This window comes from Lagopus leucura, unplaced genomic scaffold, assembly GCF_019238085.1.
Source record: "Lagopus leucura isolate 7727_CA_CO unplaced genomic scaffold, USGS_WTPT01 Super-Scaffold_100028, whole genome shotgun sequence".
In the NCBI taxonomy this organism is placed as follows: domain Eukaryota; kingdom Metazoa; phylum Chordata; class Aves; order Galliformes; family Phasianidae; genus Lagopus; species Lagopus leucura.
The window spans coordinates 2,805,895-2,825,821 of record NW_024962279.1 but is presented as its reverse complement, the minus strand read 5'-3'; the positions used below and the strand labels follow the sequence as shown (position 1 = coordinate 2,825,821).

The following is a 19,927-nucleotide window of genomic DNA, read 5'->3' as shown; positions in this document are numbered from 1 at the left end:
CTGGAGTGAAAAAAGGTATTAGAAATGAGGAGAATACTCTTAATTCCATCTTTGTCACGGCAAACAGTTCTGTACTCCTAAGCACAAGATGTAGGTGAGTCGGATGCAGCTGTGTGAGGGATTGGTTGGAGTCATTGGGCTGTGTCTGTGTGCAGGACTTCTCTGGCAGCTCAGCAAGCCAACTGCCTGTCCTCATTCATGGGACTTGCACAAAGAGGGCTTTCCCTGGTGAGCGAGGCAAAGTGGCGCGTGCAGATGTAGATCCATCAGCATGAGCAGATTTACCATCTGTCGTGCTTGCTTCAGCTCTCACTTGTGTCTACAGGGACCAGTTCTCCAGTGTTTGTTTAGGCAATTCTTCTCATAGGTTGGAGGGAGACTTCTTCCTGAGGATTTTGTCTGCACTACAGGCTGTGCTGCTCAGCTTCTATTTTTGAATATGAATATATTGATGTGGAAAGTTGACTAGAAAGAATGCTGACAGCCAGGATGTTCAGTATGCAAGCAACGTGCAGGCATAAGATATTCTCATACTCACCTCTTAGGTTTGCTTTGCTCAGAGTTCGTGGCAAGGCTCTCGTGTGTAAAGTCTGCTTGTTTTTGAGGCCAAAGACTGCAAGAATCTTTCCCAATGGAGGAAATTCTCATTAATCATGTGCTCGCATGCACCAGGAGAGACGCTGTTTTGACTTCTTGTTTGGGCTGTTGGAACTGTTCTAAGTTATTTGCATGTCCTCCTCGAGCTTTCAGATACAGTGTGAACATACAGAATCAGCAGAGGTTCCAAGGCTGTTTCAGGGAAGTGGGTAATCATTTCTTCTAGAAAAGGCATAGAACTGAAGTACTTGGTCCTCAGACTCAACAGAAGAGTGTCAGAAAGCAATCTGGGCACATGCTGAGCAATGTAAAAAGTAGCCAGAGGGAAAAGATAGTGAAGGCTGGTGGCAGTTCTTGGAATACCAGTTACCCCTTGAGGCTACTTTAGTATATCTTTATTAGTGAGCAGAACTCTTAATGTGCAGCCATGGCAACTTCTCCTGCAGAGGGGGAATTGCTGTGAGCTCATCTAGGTCTGCTCTGATGTCTGTGTGCTGCTTAGCTGGCTGTGCTAGCTGAGTGCTCCTTCTGGAGGAAGGAGAAGACCCAAGCGATCTGTTGGAACAGAATGTGAGATTAAGAGTTGAAATGCTGGATCAATATCTTTCCTGTGTGTGTGTGTGGTTTTCCATGTATTCATGACAAGCAAAGTCCAAGTAGGATTGGGTGGTTCTGCTTCCTCCTGGCCAAAGAGTGGACATTGCCCTAGAGCTGATGGAACTCATGAGCACGAAGCATCTTCTGGCGTTGTCTGAGGGCAGGTGTGTATCATGCAAAATGCTTAAGGTGGTTTCCAACTTCTGTCCCTCTGCAAATCAAGCTTAGATTAGTTATTAAGGTTATTTGTGATCATGATCTTTTGTTAAGGTCACTATGAAAAATAGGCTCATATTTGAACCTTAGAATAGGCCAAACTTGCTACTATTAATATCTGTGGTAGATAGGCTGTCTCAGTTAACGGCATATGGTAAATAAAGCACATGCCTCCAGAGGCAATTCCTTTGTTAGTCTTCACAGGCTGAACAGATTTCAGTCATAAATAACTTGCTGAGATAAGAGTTTTTTAGCATGTTGAACTTTTCTGCCTGAAAAGAAATGCTGGAAACTGCAATGTAGTTTGTTCAGGGTTGAGTAAAAGCAAAGTTGCAAATGCAGTAAAAGCGGGTAAAGTTATTTATTCATGTAGATTCCTTTGTCCGTTTCTTTTTTCCCCAAAAGTTTGAAACTGATGCAGCTTTTTGGCAAAATTGCACAATGTCAGGAAGGTATCAGTGTGTAACAGTTCTCATGGCTCCTACCTTTCCCAGTTTGTCCTCTGTATCACTGTATATGTTCTGGTCATTTGACGTGGCTCTCGGATCAGTGATGCTTGTTCAGAGCACTGTCTCCTCCCTGGCATACCACCCCCTTCCCAGAAGTTGCCACAAATAGATGCTTAGTGAGAAGTAAGAGTAGGGCTCAAACTGTGATTTACTGTTATTATTTTATTGAAGTGTGGTGCCATAAGTCCTTTCAAAATCTGTTTTGTTTACCTTCAAGTGTCCTGGAAAGCTTGAGAACAGGCAAAGTCTTTTAGTTCCTTTGCGTATAACAAGGCTAAAACTATGTCAGCAAAGGTGTTAAAAATGAATGTGGTTCAAAGCTCGGTGAGTAAAAGCATCAGTTTTGCCATTTACCTTCTGCTCCGTACGATGCTTAGCACTTCCATCATTGCTTCCACTGGCACCATTAGGAATAGTGCATAATTCAGAGTAAAGAAATGCTTGAGTGAACAGCATTCACTAACATGTAGACTTGCCATGTCTAGATTGGAAAAGATTAGCAAAGAATCTGTAGAAGGCTAACTTTTAGCTGAATGAAAGCTGATTACATGTTGGCTTTTATGGTGTTTTAAACCTGTATTTAAATTCCCCAAATAATTGCAGAGATGAACAACAGAGATCTTGTTAGAAGTTATGATCTTGGTGTTGAAAAAACAGCTGTGCTGAGGGTAGGCAAAAAGTTAAGGTAGATGGGGAAATGATCTTCCATCCTGTCTGTACTGCAGGTCATGCTGCATGAAGGCAATTGCTAAATGGAAGGAGAGAGAGGGGGGCTGATTGGTATCAACAGCCAGGGAAAAGGGTCCAGACTTCCTCTAGGATTTAGGAGCCCTGGAAAAAAACAGACTACAGAGGCCTTACTGAAGTGCTTTGCCCACAGATTCTGTTTTTGGGACAGCCTTCTTCCTTTTCAAAATGTGAGAAACTAAAGAACTAAACGGTCCAATTAAAGAGGTTTGAAGAACTTAGTAAGAGGTGACAAATGCTTTTGACTTTGACCAGTGATTTTAGAACGTCTGCTCTGGGGAAGTTTGAACAGACAGTGTTTTACATCAGCCTGGGTTAGCACAATGGCAGTCGTGCTTCAGAGGTTAAATCTTCTGTTCCCTGCATCTTGAGACCTTGTTCTGCAGTTTCTTGAAGCCATTCTCGACATGCTTTATTATTAGCAAGGTGCCTACACTCTTGAAGAAGAGCTGTTTTTGTCATGAACTTGACCATTGCTTTTCCACCTAGGAACTGCTTGTTCTTGTAGGCTGAAGAGTCTCAGCTGAGTGCAGCTCCCCAGCGCAGCCTGCCCAGAGGCTATCTGCTCTGGCGACCTTGCTGACAAGAGAGATAAGCCCTTTCAACAGAGCACAAGCATGTGTCATGTTGGAACAGACCAGCCAGCCTATCTACATCTCACAAATGCTATCAGCTTGCTTGTCCAATCAAAAACACTTGTTTCTTTAACTGCTGCCTTCTCTCAGGGTCTGCTGCAAGTACCATTCGACTTTGTGAGTTTCTGGTCTGAGGAGTAGATAGATACTCAAGTATATTGTCCTTCATTTACCTGCTTCAGTGTCAGGGTTTTAGAACTGTGCTCCTACCAGAGATGGGAAAAGCCAGTGGCATATTCTGGCAATGCTCAGGCACACACAGTGTGTGCTATCAAGGAGTCTGCTTGTAATTACATTTGGATTAGTGTCCCAGCACCACGGGCAGAATCATTACATTTGGTTTGCGCTTAAATTGCTTCTCCACTTGTGTATTTTCCCCTCCTCGCTCCCGTGGAGAGACAAAAGCAAAACAAAGCCACCCACAAAACACATGCACTCACTAGGCTGTGGTGGATCTTCTTTGCTTTGATCTTGTATTACACAAAGAGAAACTAAAATCAGCATCAGGATTTAAGGATAAAAGTGCCTACATGCCTTGTGATGCTGGACCCTATTGGCTTTCACATGAAAACGCTAACCATGTTAATTAGAAGCACAAAACTTGCTTGCAGTGACAATGAAAAGAGGATGCTGTCTGCCTGGGGCAGGGTAGCTGCCCTGTGCGCAGCTCTGGGTGAGTTACATTGGCACCTTGTTGTGATTCTGCCTCTCCTTGTTGCAAATCCCCTTCATCTTTGAGGGCAGCGTTGAGGATGTGGGGTGAGGCAGCCGCCCTTCTGCTGGGTGCTGTACAAGTGTGGGCTGGTGGAGAGCAGGGCCTCAGCAGAGCAGCAGATAGGTGAGGTGGATGCCAGGCTTTCTCATGCCTAGCCCTAATTTCTTGTAGAAAATTGAATTTGGCTGGTAGATATCAGCAGCAAGAAAAAAGCCCTTGAGGTGAAAATGCACGAGGAAAAGCAGCTATTGGAGCAAAAAACAAAAGCATACCAAAGACATAAGGTGTATAGCGTAAAAACACTGACCTCTCTCATCTTCTAGCAACTGCAATTGAATGACCTCTTTCAAATGCTGATTGAGCCCCTTCAAAGAAGCTGTGCTGTGCCCATGACCCCATCCAGATTGGCAGTGTAGAGCCATGTGTTTTCTGGCAGTCTGTTTGGAGGACTGCCTTACATGACTCTCTTCCTTCTATTCCCACAGGACAATTCTGTTCCTTCTAGCAGAGTTTCTCCTCTTCTTTGCAGCCTTTCTCAGTGCTTCCTTCAGCCAGAGGTCAGGGGATATGAAAAGACAGAGTGATGAGCAGTAGAGTGCAGCGAGAGCTGGAGAAGGGGTTTACAGACTGTGAGTTTTCACAAACTGCTTGTTTCCAAACCAGCCTTGATAATGCCCAGTGGTTCAAAGATGTTTGCCCTCCGTTGTGCTGGAGAACAGGCCAAGATGCAGTGTATGCTGAGCAGCCCCTACTGGGGGTCCCCTGCACCAATCTGAGAGGGTGCATCATCCTTAAAGATGGATGTGTCAGTCACGGAGTAACTCTGAAGATCAATGCCAAGGTGTTTTGAGGGGAAGCTACACTTAGGGAGAAAAGGTTCTGCTGTGGTATTGAGTTCATGAAAGGTCAAGAAAGCTCCTTACAGAGGGGTTGTGACAGGCAATGAAAGATGCTTTACTCAGCTTTTTAAGGGATCTGTTCTCTTTGTGAATGCAACATCTAAAAAGCTTCTCTGGAGTATTATCTTTACTCTGCATCAAGTATAACCAGAAAAGAGCGGAAAGATGCCAGTGCTTTTGGAACCACCCTGTTTGCTGATGGGGGGACTGTGCCCATAACAGGGACTGTCTTGTCTTCAGAAATCTTAATTTGCTTTGATGTCACAACCGGTTGTGTAATCTGATGAGTAGATAAGGCAGCCTCTCTTTTAAAGATGACTGACTTCAGGTCCTGCCTGTCCCACACATTTTACTCTACTAATGGATTGAGTGCTGAAAGCTTAGGAAGTTGCGCATTGCAAAAAATATCCAAAATCATATGGTGGCAAGTCAAAGTCTTGTGAGAACCCATGCAGATGAAGGAGGCAGAAAGTTTCTTGAAAATTACATCACTTACCTCAGTGGGTCTGACACACAGCATACAGTTCTCTTAACAAGTCAGAAAGTTTACATAAGCATTGCCAGTTCAAAAATATCCTGAGAGAATGCATTGTTCTGAATGTGGCTTTTTGGTTACGCTAGAAGAAAGGTTTTGGTTCATGCAGACAGTGCTGAACCCAAGAGGAGCCCTTAATGAACATTCCAGGTTCTGCTTTCAGAGAGCATGCTTGGCCTCTGCCCAGACCTTACCCATGTGGCTGCCTCATGAGCCATGAGAATGTACCTGGGGGGAGAAAACCTGCTTGCATTTGGGTACCCAGGGCCTGAGGATGCTCTGAGCCTGTGCTCTGACCTGCACCAGTCAGTGGTTGCAGTCTGTCAGGATGAGGGGCAGATGAGCTTGGTGCTGTGGGCAGCCACAAAGTAGCCTTTAATGGAGTGAGAAGTTAGCCCTTGGAGTCGTGCTAGTCTCACATGAACACTTCTGTTGACTGCAGTGAAACTATTAGCATGAGTGACAGTTTGCTTGTGGGAATAAGGAGTTAGTAACCTAGGCCTTTGTAATGTTACTGGATTGCAGTCGGCTGCTACTCCTGAATACAAGGGGCTGAATGAGCAAAGCCAATCTCCCAGCCTGCTGTCTGACTCTGAGCACCCATGACCTGCAGGAGAGATGCAGGTTTACCATTTCATTAAAGGATGCAAGTCAAAGCATTGGTTTTAAAGCCCATGTGTGTCTGAGCCTTTGTATAGCCATGGGTGCTTTTCTCGGTGCTTGTCCATCCTAAAGCACCAACACAGGCTGAGAGCATTGCTGTGCCTTATAAAAGCCTCATTCTGAAGGAGAAATAGGGAGAGGGAAGATCCTGACATCCAGACAGCATATGAGCCTTTAAAGGAAGGTCGGGATACCTGTAGAAGTTGTGCTGTTCTTCCCCTCTCTTTTTGTGGCTGCTTGGCCTGCTGCTGTTCTGCTCTTGTGCAGGCAGCCAGCACCTGAACAAACAGAGCTGGTTCTGTGGCAGCCTGGGTCCCTGCCAGGATTCCTCAGGGAAGGAGTGATTCAGAGCATCTGAGAAAAGTGGGGGCTGCTGCAGGCATCCTTGCTTCCTGCCCGAGGAATAACCCATGCAATTCTACTTTGAAAGAAAGTGGGGCTGCTCCCTTAAGCAAATACAGCATGCGTTAGGCTGTATAGAAATGTGCATTCTTGTAAAGCTACCAAATGTTGAGCCTCGCAGATGGTGCTGGCAAGGCTGAGATGACAGTGCAATGTCAGATAGCGTTCTCAGAGCAGCTGGGAAGCCTGAAGGCTGACGTGCTTTGGGCAGTTCAGACTTGCAGGGGAAGCTCTCATACACAGATTTCCAGCTTGTCACCTGTGTGTTCCTTCCATGCTCTGTTGCATGGACGTCTCACTGTTGCAAGATAGATATTTCACAAGTTCTGGTACAGGAGAGGAACTTTCATGGAATAAAAGACTTCCAAAAAGCACAATGTTTTCTAGGAGTAAAATGTTAGGATTATGCAATTGCATTGATAAAGTATAAAAATTGAGTCAAAGCTGGCGTCCAGGCCACAATGACATTCTCCTCTTATCCTTGCTTCCATTGTAAGAGTCACTTGGGCAGGTGTTCTGTTATGGGTTGTAATGATGGTACAAGAATAAGCAAACATCTCTGTGGTTGTTGTCATAAATACAGATGTGTCTTCCAGTTTATCAAATCCACCTCATCCTCCTTTTGTCATAGGTGTTGCTCAGGCATTGCCTTCTACTGTGGGGCTGTGCCTTTTAGTTTTTCTGCATGTAATGAGTGATGTGGTAAAACCAGATGGCAGATAATTCAAGGTGTTAAGAAACCCATGTCTTAAATCTTTATCATTTCCACAAGTATCCACAAGGTAACTCCAGGCCTGAGGTAGTTATGGCATGTGTGACCCATCTTGTCTTACCGTGGCTTTGATCTCCCTTCTAGCCATGCCCTGTCTGACACGGAGCCTGGCATGTCCTGCAGTAGCACACCTGTATCTTTCTGGCTCCGCCACTGGTTTGTTGTTTAATACTTTCCCCGTATGGAAGTATTAACCAAACCCCGGGCTTCTCAACCTCATGTTTTCAGCCTTGTGATCTCTCTCATATGCTGACTTTGAAAATGTGCTCACACATTAATAGAACCCTACCCGAGGTGCGGAGCCTCTTTTGAAGCTTGGTTTTTGATGCCTGTAACAGGTGTCGGTTTTAATAGGTTTGCTGTATTAAGGCTTTCTTTTTTTCAGCGAGCCCCGCCAGCTCTGTAAGCTGACACTGCACGAAGGCTGAGCATGTGCCTTCTCCTTGTGTCACTTCACACCCCGCATTTGTGCCATAAGTCAAGCTTAGTGTAAAGCAGGAGGTTTTGTGCTGCTGTATGTGCGTCGGTTGGAGCAGAGCTGCTCACACATTCCCATCTGAGGGGCTGCTTGCTTTGATTTTCCGCTGTCAGCTTTCTAATGGGCAGCGTGGCTCCGACAACAGAGGAACGTGTTTGCAGTGCTCTCTGTGTCGATCTCGCAGGAGTAGTTTGAAGCCACAGTTTAAATTAAACCGATCACGGTACTCCATGGGATGAGCTTGCTGTAAGGAGGAAGGTAAATTCTTCTCCTATTAGATCGAGTGAAAAATGTTTCACAGCCTGTTTATCAAATAAATATTCACAAAGAAGCTCCGAACTTGGAGACCCACTGGGATTAAAGTGTAACTTTACCTCTAAAATACAAGCTGGGATTCCTGGAAGCGCTGTGAGCTTTTGACTTGGTGCCACCTGTTGTTTTCCTGCCGCCCCCTTCGGCTCCCTCCCGACCCAGAGCAAACCCAAACATGCTTTACTGCGCTGGACCACTGCTTGTTTTTGTGCCTTGGAGCAGCCTGCAGAAGCGCAGAGCGATCATTTGCTTCCTGATGTGCTCCACGTGGGCTCAGTTCAGCGAATGGCTGGCTGAGGTCGATCCAAATCTGTAATCCCCAGGGCTCTATTGGAGAGCTGTGCAGGGCTGCAGCATCTTGGGGTGCTGGCAGGGTAAGTGGTGCTGCTTGGGGGGTTGGTGCCCCCTGCACTCACTTTTCCGTTTGCAGCTGGAACAAGTGCTGCAGGCAGTGCTAAAGCCATCCAGCACTGACTGCGGGTTACCTTCATACAGCGCTGACAGCTGCTTCAGCTGCAAGTGGGATGTCTCCAGGACGAGGGTGGAATACAACTATTATTGGAGCTGTCCTCATCCGTGAGCAAGCCCAGATGGCTTCCTCAGTCCCTAGCATTTATTTTTCACTTGTGGTACTTTTACTCCAGATCCTTTCTCAGTCAGGGCAGCTTGCAGCATCTTAGTCTGCCAGTGCATTCCTGTACAGATGGATAACCCAGTGGCAGAGAGGGGTTAAGCAACTTGTCCAAGGCAGATGAGTCGGTGCCAGAGCTTCGAATAGAAACTAAGAGCCTTGGCTCCTACTCCTGGCTCTCATTGCTCAATCTCTCTTTGAAGCCTTGTCATCTTACACTCTGAAGCTAATGCTGGCTAAAGAGAAGCAGGGAAATTTGTTTCCAGGCTGTGATACCTAAGAAGAAGGGGAGTGGGGAGAGGAAAAGACACCTGGAGGCAAATTGGTCGTGGAAGCAGCAGTAATTTCTGCTTTAAAGCCTGGTTCAGCGATTGGTACTAAAATCTGATCTGCTACCTTTGAAGCCATGGAAGTGTAAACTAAGGAGCTAGGCGGTACAGACCTAGCCCTTTTCCAGTCGGAGAGAGGCAATCATAGCTTTGTTACTTATCTTTTTTTCTGTAAAATACCCTCATGGTGGGATTGGAAACAAGGAAGACAAACTGAAAGAAACCAAGTAGCAACAGGAAGGGTTAAATCACCTTTTAGCTCTTCCTGAAAGAACAAAAAATGTAATCAAGCTAGTAAAAGGTTTGGCTGATGTTGCATTCGTATCACATCCTTTGTATAGGAAAAGTCAGTGGGGCTGGTTTTGTTTGAAGAGAGTGCAGTGCTTTGCAGCAAACTGTCTGACATTCCCCAGCTGGGCTGGCTGGGATGCTGCTTGGAGCTGAGCATTGTGTTTGGAGCCAGCCCATGTTTGAAGGAGATGGAGAGAGGCAGAGAACGAAGGCTGGTTTATTCCTGCCTGAAATAATGCATCCATCTTATCTGCCAGCTGTAGCATGAGAAAAGCAAGATGCAGATGGACAGAAGGCACCTGGAAACTGCAAACATGGCTCAACGAATACAGTTCTTTTCTGCCTTCCTGAAACTCTGTCCTTTGGGAAGGGCTGAGAGCTCTGGCAGGCAGACTGGATATATGTTGAGTAACTAAAGCACAGAAATATTAATACTCCAAAAAAATAACATTGGCTTCTGAAGAGCATTTCATGTCCAAACTCACTCGGTGCTCTCATTCCCTTACAGACTTAGCTGCCCTGTGCTGGAATTGTCAGGTAATTTATAGATTCTTCATGTTCATTTGTACAAGCCTTCATTTCCTGTTAATTTACAGCCAGATTCAACTCAGCCATCACAGCCCAGATGAGATCAGAGTTGAACTCGCAGCCGCTGCTTCAGCACAACTCCAGAGAGCATGCTTGGGGTTTGCTTTCACTTAGGTCTGCTCTGAGGTACTTCCCTGAACCAGGTCACACGTGCACATTTATTGCACTCTTATTTTGGGTAGGAAAAAAGATTGAAATTTTTGAACTTGCCCATTTTGCTTATTGAGGCCTTGCAACATAAACTAGTCCTGATGGAAATCTGCCTTACCCACGTGTTTGGTTTATGGAGGTCACAAAAAATGTGGATCTAGTGAGTTTTCCTGTGTTTTATTTGTATTAACAAATTCAGTGGAGCTCTGTTCCACTATGTGCTGTGGATGTGAAAATTCAGTCCTCCTTCCTTGCTGTAAAGGAGTACAGTCATTTGGATAGTAGCCACATCATTGCCTTTTCTACAGCTGGTGTGCCTGTAACCCATGCACTAACCATTTGGGGATGTAAGTTATGACTTCTCTTTGATTTTCCTGGGGCCTTTTTGCACCATATTAGCAGAGTGTTGCTACAGTAGTGTAAAATTTGTCCTCAATGACTTTACGAGCCTGCACTGCATTATTAAGGGGCATTTAACCTTCTAATCAAAGCAGCATTTCTCTGAGTTTCTGGGGAGCAAGTCCATTGCTGTGTGCTGTGGGTATTTCCTGCTCTTAGCAAGGGGCTTGTGCTAGCACATGGGACAGCCTGAGCTGTGCAGGGCTGAGGTGGGAGCAGAGTGACTCCCCAGTGCATCGAAGGCTCTGCCAGGTTCACTGGGCAGGGGTGAATTTCGGGCAGCTGGTGCTTGGCCAGGAAAGCTGAGCCATCCCGGTTTGCATTCACTGGTGGCTGTCTCTGCTGGCTGTGCAGCAGGGAGGCAGCCTGATCAAGCCACGGTACTTGTCAGAACCCACTCTGCTATCTCTTATTATTCAGCAAGTTCTCAAGTGTCTGGTGAGCGTCTCTGTTTGGAGTGCCTCGCTCTCAGCCTTGCCAGGAATATCAATGACTGGTCTAAATTCACATCAGGCATGCACTCAGCTTCTTGTGACTAATGCACCATGTATTTTTTTTTAAATTGGTTACTGTTCTCTTCACTGATTCAGACCGGAAAGGAACCAGAGGGGAGGACAGGGTTTTTTTTTTTTGCTAGGTCTTGTTGAGTCCAGATGAAGTCTAGAGGTATTGAAGTGCTTGGTGGTTGTGGAAATCCCAAGGACAGCTTGCAGTACTTTCTCTAAAGAAAAGCATTAAATGAAGTCATTCAATCAGTGCTGCTGATGAGGCAGCAACTGCAGGTGGTTGTTACAGGGTCTGCTTCCATAGTCAGTGCCTGAGCTGAGCATGTGGTGCTGCAGCCACCCTGATGGTGCAGTGGGTCAGAGGTAGTGAAAGATGAGGAAATGTTTGCAAGAACAAGCCCTCGTACAGTGTTTAGTTCAGTGCTGAGTGTTTTCAGAAGGGTCCTTAGGAATTAGGGAAGCAATATTTCGTAACTTTTCCTGAGATCCTTTATATTTATGTGTTTCCTCTGCAGACAGCTCTGAAAAACTCATCCTTTGCGTAAAGTACTGGCAGTAACAGAGAAAGTGTCCAGAAACTTCCAAATGTATGTTCCCTGCTCTTTTTAGTTGTAGGAACAATATATGGGGGTTAGGGAAGTCAGGTCTGGTGTGGATTTCTCCTATAATAGGCATTGAAGATGTGCTTCCAACCACTGTGTGTGAGCTCAATGGCCAACCTACCGGCCTGCTGCAGCTTCAGATACTCTTATTTAGCCAAGAGAACTAAATTGTCTCCATTTCTCCTCCTGTCCGTTTCAGGCATCACAACAGGATACGCAGCATTGAAGCAAGTCAACTGAAGCCCTACGTTGCCCTGGAAACATTGGACCTGAGTTTCAATGACATCACGGAAATCCGAAACGGCTGCTTTCCACAGGGACTTCACATAAAGGAGCTGTGAGTTTCTCTTGTTGGGAACGGCTTTTGTTGAGTTATCACAGCACAGAAAAGGGCCTCAAACCTCTTCCTTTAAAAGAAGGGAAAGGAATGACACAGAAAGCATAGGGTTATTTGTAAGTTTTTTAAGTGCAAAGGAGAATTGGATTGTTCCCGCTGTGAGGTTATTTATTGGGCTTTTTGGTTTTGTTTCTGATATACCTGTAAAGAACACAGAATACTAATTGTGTTGCATAGGAATCTGGCAGCAAAGGAAAGTTACAGCGTTTCCATCAGGTATGGGTGTCTTTCTGCTGAAGACCTACAAGCCAGAGCCACTGTGCAGAGCAGTGTCTTCCCTGGTGTCCTGCTGCTTCCCAGATCAGCCCATTTGCATCTGGAAGAGTGGAGGGAAGAAGGATTATTTTGTCATTACAGTTAAAGTGGCTATTGAATGTTAAGAACAGAAATCTCTCCTTAGTTATTTGATGTAAGCAGGGGGTGAAGCAGATTAATGCCCTCCCTGCAGAGCTTTTTCCCTGTTCTAAAAAGCTGTTTTAGGTACTTTCAAAAAGCTGCATACAGATCTGTTTACATTAAAGTTTGCACAGAAGTTTCTGCCCTGGTTGTAGTAAGACAGAAGATAGAGGTCTTTTGACCTGTAGGAACAGCCTCTGTGGCCAAGAGGAGGGCCCAAGAAAGAAAGAGCCCTGGGACAGATGCTGAGGGAAAAAGCTTAAGAGATGGGGAATGGATGGAGTCATCTTGCAATGCACTATTCTCTAGTTTCTGTCTTCTGCTCCAAACTGAAGTAGGAGGGTATCAAGGAGGTCTCGGAGATCATGCAGTGCATCTCCACCTTTGTTGTACGGCTCTGGGAAAGGCACTGTGTTTCTTGTGCAGCCAGAAATCCAAACCAGCCAAAAAATTCCACCAGCCTGTCTGGAGAGCAACTAAATGGTGATAAAAGGAGATTTCTAACAGAACTGTTCATTTTTCTGCTGTGATTTATTGCAGCTACCTGGGGAGCAACAGAATCAGCACCCTGGAGCCTGGTGCTTTTGATAGTCTGTCACGGTCCCTGCTAACACTTCGTCTGAGTAAAAACAGGATCACTCAGCTTCCTGTCAAGGCATTCAGGCTGCCTAGGCTGACACAACTGTGAGTAGAAATGTGTGCTTTAATTAAGCTCAGCCCTTCTTTATGGAGACAAAATGTCCCTGGGGAAACGTGCACCAAACGTCACCCTTCCTCACTTGCTGTCTGTAAAACTTAGAACGTGCTCACAGTAGTCCTTTGCCAACACCTAGTAAAACATGTTGGGAGAGGGTCTTTTTTTCCCTCTGACTCCTGACTTCTCAGGCCATTCTTTTGGTCAAGTGAGAAGGGATGGATGTTGCAGCAAGCAGCAGCATCTTGTGCAGTGACAGCATAAAACAGATCCGTTCCCTTGAAAACTGCTGGTGTCTGTGAGGTTTGGAAGATGCGTCTGTTGCGAGTGATAGAGCTCAGCCACCACGTTAGGTTTTCAAGACCACACAGGTATCTTTATGTGGCAATAAAAAAGCAATGACGGAAGGTTGTTAAACTGTGCGGTGGTATTTGGGCAGAGAAAATAACACTCTAGATGAGTTAACACACACATCGTTATTGTCCTGCCTGCAGTCTGCATGGCAGGAGCTGCATGGAGACACATGGACATCTGCAGCTATAAACATGCTTTATGGTGAATAGCAGCTCTAATGGGTGAACTTTTCCCGTTTGCTTTTTCTGCTGGAGGAATGGTCCCAGCCTGAGGCCTCGTGCAGTTTTTCCATCACATTTGATAGGTGAAAGTTCAGCCTCTGCCTATTAACAAAAACTCCACAAAGGCTGTTGGAACTCACACCTCTACACGGCAACCTTTTGACTGAGAGCCAGATCTTTAAGATGTGCCTAATGAATGGACGTGTGTCTGTGCTTGCGTTCGTGTAGGATTCACTGTCAGCTTGGGATTGTGTAGCACAGCAGCATCTTAAGAGTGTTGCCTCTCAGTTGGAAGTTGCTGTCTGTTAGCAGAGAGCTTGCAATATGCTGTGTTTGCACTGTGTGCAAAAGTAATAAACCAAAGGTCAACTCAGTTTGTGTTTTCACTGAAATTCAGAGCGATTGGTTTTCTTAGACTCTTAAGACAGTCTCACAGCTGGTTGTTTACTCTATAGATAAACAGGAATGAATTGCAATTTATACAGACTGAAAGTGTTGTAGAATCTGTTGTGTACAGTTCCTTTTCTGGCCAAGCATAGTTCAGTAATAGTCTAGGAAGTATATGCAGGCAGCAGTCATCATGACTGAAAACTTCCTCATCACTTGTCTTTGATTACTCTACTTCAGTGCAAATTCAGCGTTGTTACTTTAACACGGTTGAAAAGTAAGCTTTAAGTTCCCGTTTTCCTCATTTTTCCAAAATAATTTCTGATGTTGTAACCTTCATTGTTTTGTTCAAGACAAACACTGAATAGGGAAGCCACCCTTGGATCAATCTTCTAAGTGCAAAAAGGTGTTTCATTTGAGAAGCTTTGTCTCCAATGCATTGTGTCGGTGAAGTTCTTCACTGATGTTACGGTGCTAGAATTTCAGCTGGCATGTCTGACAGTCCACAGTGCTATTGCACAGGGGTTGGTGAAGAGTGCTGTGGTGACGTTTGTATCATTATTCTGGGGATAAAGAAAAAGAAAGTATTAGAGTTTCCTCCTCCCTCAGTGGAGAAAAAGTTTAATGAAGCAAGTTGAAGATTTTTGTATAGGCAGAATTCTAAGACTGCGCTACTATTGGAAACAAGTTGGTCCAGTCTTTATTGGTTTCTTTGAACAGGAAAAAAAAAAAAAAAGGATTTTTTTTTAGGGGAACCCAGAGCTTTCTTTTCTAACTTTGCTATAAAACTTCCACTTGGGCTTCATGCAGCACCCATTTGTTTCAGAGCACGTGTTTGCAGGGCCGTTAAAAAGTCCTGCAAAACCCTGGATTGTAAGGAAGAAAATGGTGATGTTTCATTGTGTTTGCTCAAATGGTATGAAAATTGGTGAAAAGGATAAATGGCTTAAAAGATATTCAGAGAAAAGAGGGTTGAAGAGGAATTGCAGCCCTGTCTCTGTTATTTCTCCGTAGTGAAAGTCTGTCCCAGGGTGAGTTTGTTTAACAGATGACACCCAGCTGACTTCCCAGGCTAGCTCTGGGATTGAAAGTTTCCGGTGCGCTTTGCTCTCTCCTGGGAACTGTTGATGGAGGAGTTGTTGGCATTGCTGTCCCCATTGTATGCTGCACAGATGATTCTGTGAGAAAGGACTGGGATTTAATATACTTGTATGGCTTTGGCAATTTTAGGGAGCTGAACCGGAATCGCATCCGCCTGATTGAAGGCCTGACGTTCCAGGGACTGGACAGCCTGGAAGTCCTGAAACTCCAGCGCAACAACATCAGCAAACTGACTGATGGAGCTTTCTGGGGGCTGGCCAAGATGCAAGTTCTGTAAGTTGGAAGGCTACATTCTTTTCTCTCAAACAGCCCAGACTTCACCTGTTAACGTGTTCTTCTCTTTAGCGGAGACCTGTGGGCAGTGGTGCCAGTCTTCATGTTTTTTTCTGTGTCCTGTACACACAGATCTCTGCAATGCTGCAGCAGCCTTTGTTTGACCCACTGTCAACTCATTGCTCTGCTAGGTGTTCAATAAAAAATCCTGTCTTTCAAGCTGTGGCAGTATTCCTTTGTAAGTTTACCAATTTGAACATTCAGTAAGTTCTCAATTGGGCTTTAAATAAAAGTTCATCTGGCTCCTGCACATTTCCTTCAACTGATACATGGAAACTATGTGTTGCAGACCTGATTATTCTGCCTCTGGGGAAACCTAGAAACTAAGCTGGTTTAATCTCAGTGATGCGTTCTTTCCGTAGGACAGAGCAAATAGAACAGTCATTGCAGAGAAATGCTCAAAACTTGCAACGTGATTGGAGCGTGTTTGCAAAGTCACAAGTGATCAAGGCAGTATGTTTCTGGAAGCTGCTGTCACACAACTGAGACTCTGCAAATACAAACTTGAATGGGATGCTTAGCCCAATTTACGTGCAGTGGAGCGTTCCTTTGCAGTCACACCTCATTCTGGACTTTAAGCCCTCAGAACACACCAGCTTGGCAGCTTGTGGTTGTGTGCTGGTGGCAGAGAGTTCTGCCTTTGTACTGAGAAGCTGTGCAGGGCTGCATATGGTGGAGGGCTTTGGGCTAAGTGAAGACCTTACACCTTTCCCTTGTGTTGCCCCTGAATTTCTATTCCTCGCTTGCACAAGAAGTGCCTACACTTGGGTGTATCCACATAGGTATGTAGAAATGTGTGCAGGCATAGCTAAAACAACAATACTTTTTGAAGATTCTTCAGTTTCTGAAATTCTGCAGCATTTGATCAGTGCTGCACATCTGTCAATTCCTTCCAATTTTTCTCCACAGGCACCTGGATTACAACAGCCTGACAGAAGTAAACAGCGGCTCGCTCTATGGCCTTTCATCTCTCCACCAGCTTCACCTCAGTAACAACTCCATATCCCGCATCAACCCTGATGGCTGGAGCTTCTGTCAGAAGCTGCATGAGCTGTAAGTTGTTTCCCATTGTGGTTGTTCAGTCAGAATTTGATGCTAATGTAATGCTGGCAGGCAAGGGGAGGAAGGACTCCACAGCTTCCACTGTATAAACACGCAGAAATGCAGAAATGCCTTTGTTATTCGTGATGTTATGACCTTCACAGCACCCGTTTAAAATACCTCTGCACCAGAAACGAAGGTTAGAATTGACTGAAAGTCTGCAGTGCTGAAAAACGTGGAGAGTTTGTGACCTGTGGCTTAGCAGCGCTTTTTATCTAGCTAGTTAGGAGACATATGCTGCTTGTTGTGTGACTGTACAGCCTGAAGGAAGTTTTGCTTTGTCCTCTGTATTTACAAAGAACAGTCTTGTTTTTAGCTATCACAGATTTGGGTCTTTAAAGGCAGTTCTCCTTCTTTCTCCTATTTGCACTTCACCCTTCCTGTCAGATTCAGTTGTTAAGAGGTAAATGCATTGGCTTTGCTCTCCTGAGATTTCCAGCTGTGAATATGGTCTCTTTGATAAATGAAAGAAACCCTTGCTGTTGTGGAGAGCCCCACCAAGGGTGTCTTTGGGGTCTGTGGCACTGCTTAATGCCTTTTTGAAGAGACACACATGGATGCTTGCAGTACTTACAGAAGTAGCTGTCATCCCCTCGGTGGGACTGTGGATAGATTCACTTTTTTCTCTGGAGGACTTGACACATGTGGTTAGTGGAACTGTAATTCATTCTGCTTGATGCTTGAAAATCTCTTGTTAAATATCGTTAGGGATTCTCCTCCACCAAAGAGCACAGAGCTCGCTGTTTTCAGTGGCTTGCTCAGGACTCAGACTGGAGGTCTCTATCTGCCTATCCAGCTGTGAGTTCCTCATCTGTTGGATTTGGATTCAAAGTTAACTGGTCCTGACACATGTGGTTCCACTAAGTTTAGAAGCTCTTGAATAAATATTGTTGCACACTGACCAACTGTGATATTCTGTTAAACCCAAATTATTCGTTCAGATGTGGATTTTTCTTTTGGCACAGGGCAATATTTTTGTTGTTAGTTGAATACATATGTGATTGTTTAATTAACTAATTTTTCAAACTGTTGTGAAATTGTCCATGCCTGAAGGGTTCTTTTGCTTGGCCTGGTGCTGCACACAGCTACAGCTCCTTCACGTGCAGATCAGCAACTGATATTTTACTAGGTTAAGGTAGCATCAGTGCAGAAGTTTTCAAGGCAGTGGATCAGAAACAGAACTGTGCTCTGCCTGTGACCTGCTTAAATCTGAAGCATCAGAAAAGGGGAGTCTACATTTCTAAGGACTCGGCTGGATTCCTGGAACAGCCAAATGCAGATCACTACACTGCTGTAGCAGTGGAGCTCTGGGAGCTTTCTTCTCTCAGACAGCCAATATCCAGTGGCTGTGCTGAAGCTCTATTTCAACATGAGTTCCAGTGGGATGGGCAAGTCCATCTGCGTCTTGCAGAGCTTACATCAGAGCTCCTTTAGGGAGAAATATGCTTGTCTCTTCTACCTCACATTGTCTTTGCAAACCCTTCGGGTTTAGCTGAGAAGTTGCACATGGTGCTGGGTCATTATGTGTCCAGTATGGATTGGGATCTCCTGCAGAGAGCCGTGAGCTGCTCTGGCTTAGAGGCTTTTTCAGTAACCATGGAACCTGCCCTGCAGGAAGGCCTCACTTGCTCTGGTACAGAATGGAGCAGGTTTGGGAAAGGCCTTGTGGAGGTGGTAGGAGGCACTGAGGCATGCTCGGCCCGACAGGCAGGATTGCATAGTGTGAGGCCAGAGATGACAGTGTTAGCTGAGATTGGAAAGGCGATTATGTGGGTGTTAGCACACAGCTCTGCAAAATATTACAGGCTGTTGCAGGTGTTGCCTTTAGGGTAAGGCTGCTGCGGAGAGCCATCAGATACTCATAACTGAAACTCCCACAGCAAAAGAGTACTTGTAGGAGAGGTCTGCTCTGAAATTGAAGAGTGAGGAAAGGAAGCAGCAGATACACCTAAGCTGTCTCCGTGTGCTCCTTTGAACGTGTATGTTACGTTCTTATTAAAAGATCCTTGTTCCCTATTGCTAAATCTGCTGGGTTTCAGTTTTCAGCAAATACTGCTTGTGGTTGCACAGGGAATTAATTTCAAAGTCCTTGACTGCAAAAAAAGAGAGTTGGCCAGACTTCTGCTTACATGTGGTGAGGGAAGAAGAGATCATTTGAAGGATGAGTTGTCTGTCCTTCAGCTGTTAGGAAAAAATGTGACTTCAAGATTCCGGTTTCACGTAAAAACCTACCAAGAAAGGAGAGCACTTGACTTGTTGTGGGTGTGAGATAGGGCTGATTGCATTCACCAGTCAGGTGCTAAGGCATCAATGGAAAAATCCACTGTGGGAACATACAATTTCATCAGATGTATATGATGGATTGGCTTCTGGGTCTTTTTCTTCAGGAAGATGAAGAAGTCTCACTGCTTGCCTATCGTTCCATCAGTGGGAATGACATGAGTGAAATATCCTGGTCCAGAACTGGCTGACAGCAGGAGCTGCAGCTGCACAACACGTTTCTGGTTAACTGCTTTGTGCATCTCTTCAGCATGCTGCTTTTTGAGCCAAAAGGGCCGTGTGGGCAAACCATTTCCATTTGCTTGTTCCAGTGATTTCCCACTGGCAGGGAGATGAGAAAGGGCAGCAGTGGGGACCCGGTGACTTCCCTCAACCCAGATCATCCAAACCACCAAGGAGGGAAGTGCACTTTCTTACAAATCGGCCTTTCCCACTGCAGGAAGCAGAGGCCTTATGTGTAGAAGGAGGCCACCAGCAGGTGCGTTCCCTCCTGAAATCTTCCATCTGGTTGCAGCCATTGAGAGACCCAGCCGCCTGCTGCTGCCCATCCGTCTTGAGGTGACGTCAGGAGGAACGGATGGGAACATGCTTTCACCAGTTGCAGCAGGAACCCTTCTGTGTAGAATCAAAAGGAAATATTTTCTTCCTCAGCCAGGTTTAGAATTACTTTTGAACGCTTTTTTTTTTTTCCTCTTTTTTTTTTTTTTTTTTTTTTTTTTTAAAAGCCAAATTCTTTAATCGCAGGTGAGGACATAATTTTGACCAGATGCCAGTTCTTCATAACTAACACTACAACTTCTTCAGGAATGTTGTCCCATACCTTCTTCAAACTCATTAATCTTCACTGAATTTTTTCCAAAGCTTGCCCTCTGCCTGCTCACACAGCTAAGAGATAGACAGCTCATTGGCCAAGCAAATGACACTCTCAATGCTTCAGAACCTGTGCCCTTTTTTGATTTAGGTTTTGGCTTCTCAGTGATTTTTTTGCAAGCCTTAGACACGTTTTTGAAGCAGGCTCATTAACAGAAAGGACTGGAAAAGGAATCTGGAGGCTTGAAACTCAGTGCGATGGGCTTTTTTTGCCTGTACA

The 19,927-nt window shown here is 45.1% G+C and overlaps 1 protein-coding gene across 1 annotated transcript in view; it reads left to right on the top strand.

Moving 5' to 3' along the window:
- Positions 1-19,927, top strand: part of LRIG1 (leucine rich repeats and immunoglobulin like domains 1) — an 81,022-nt gene that overhangs the window by 39,574 nt on the left and 21,521 nt on the right. The window contains 4 exon segments of the mRNA XM_042880806.1: positions 11,773-11,910; positions 12,907-13,050; positions 15,253-15,396; positions 16,366-16,509. Of these exon segments, the coding sequence (XP_042736740.1) occupies positions 11,773-11,910; positions 12,907-13,050; positions 15,253-15,396; positions 16,366-16,509 (570 nt within the window).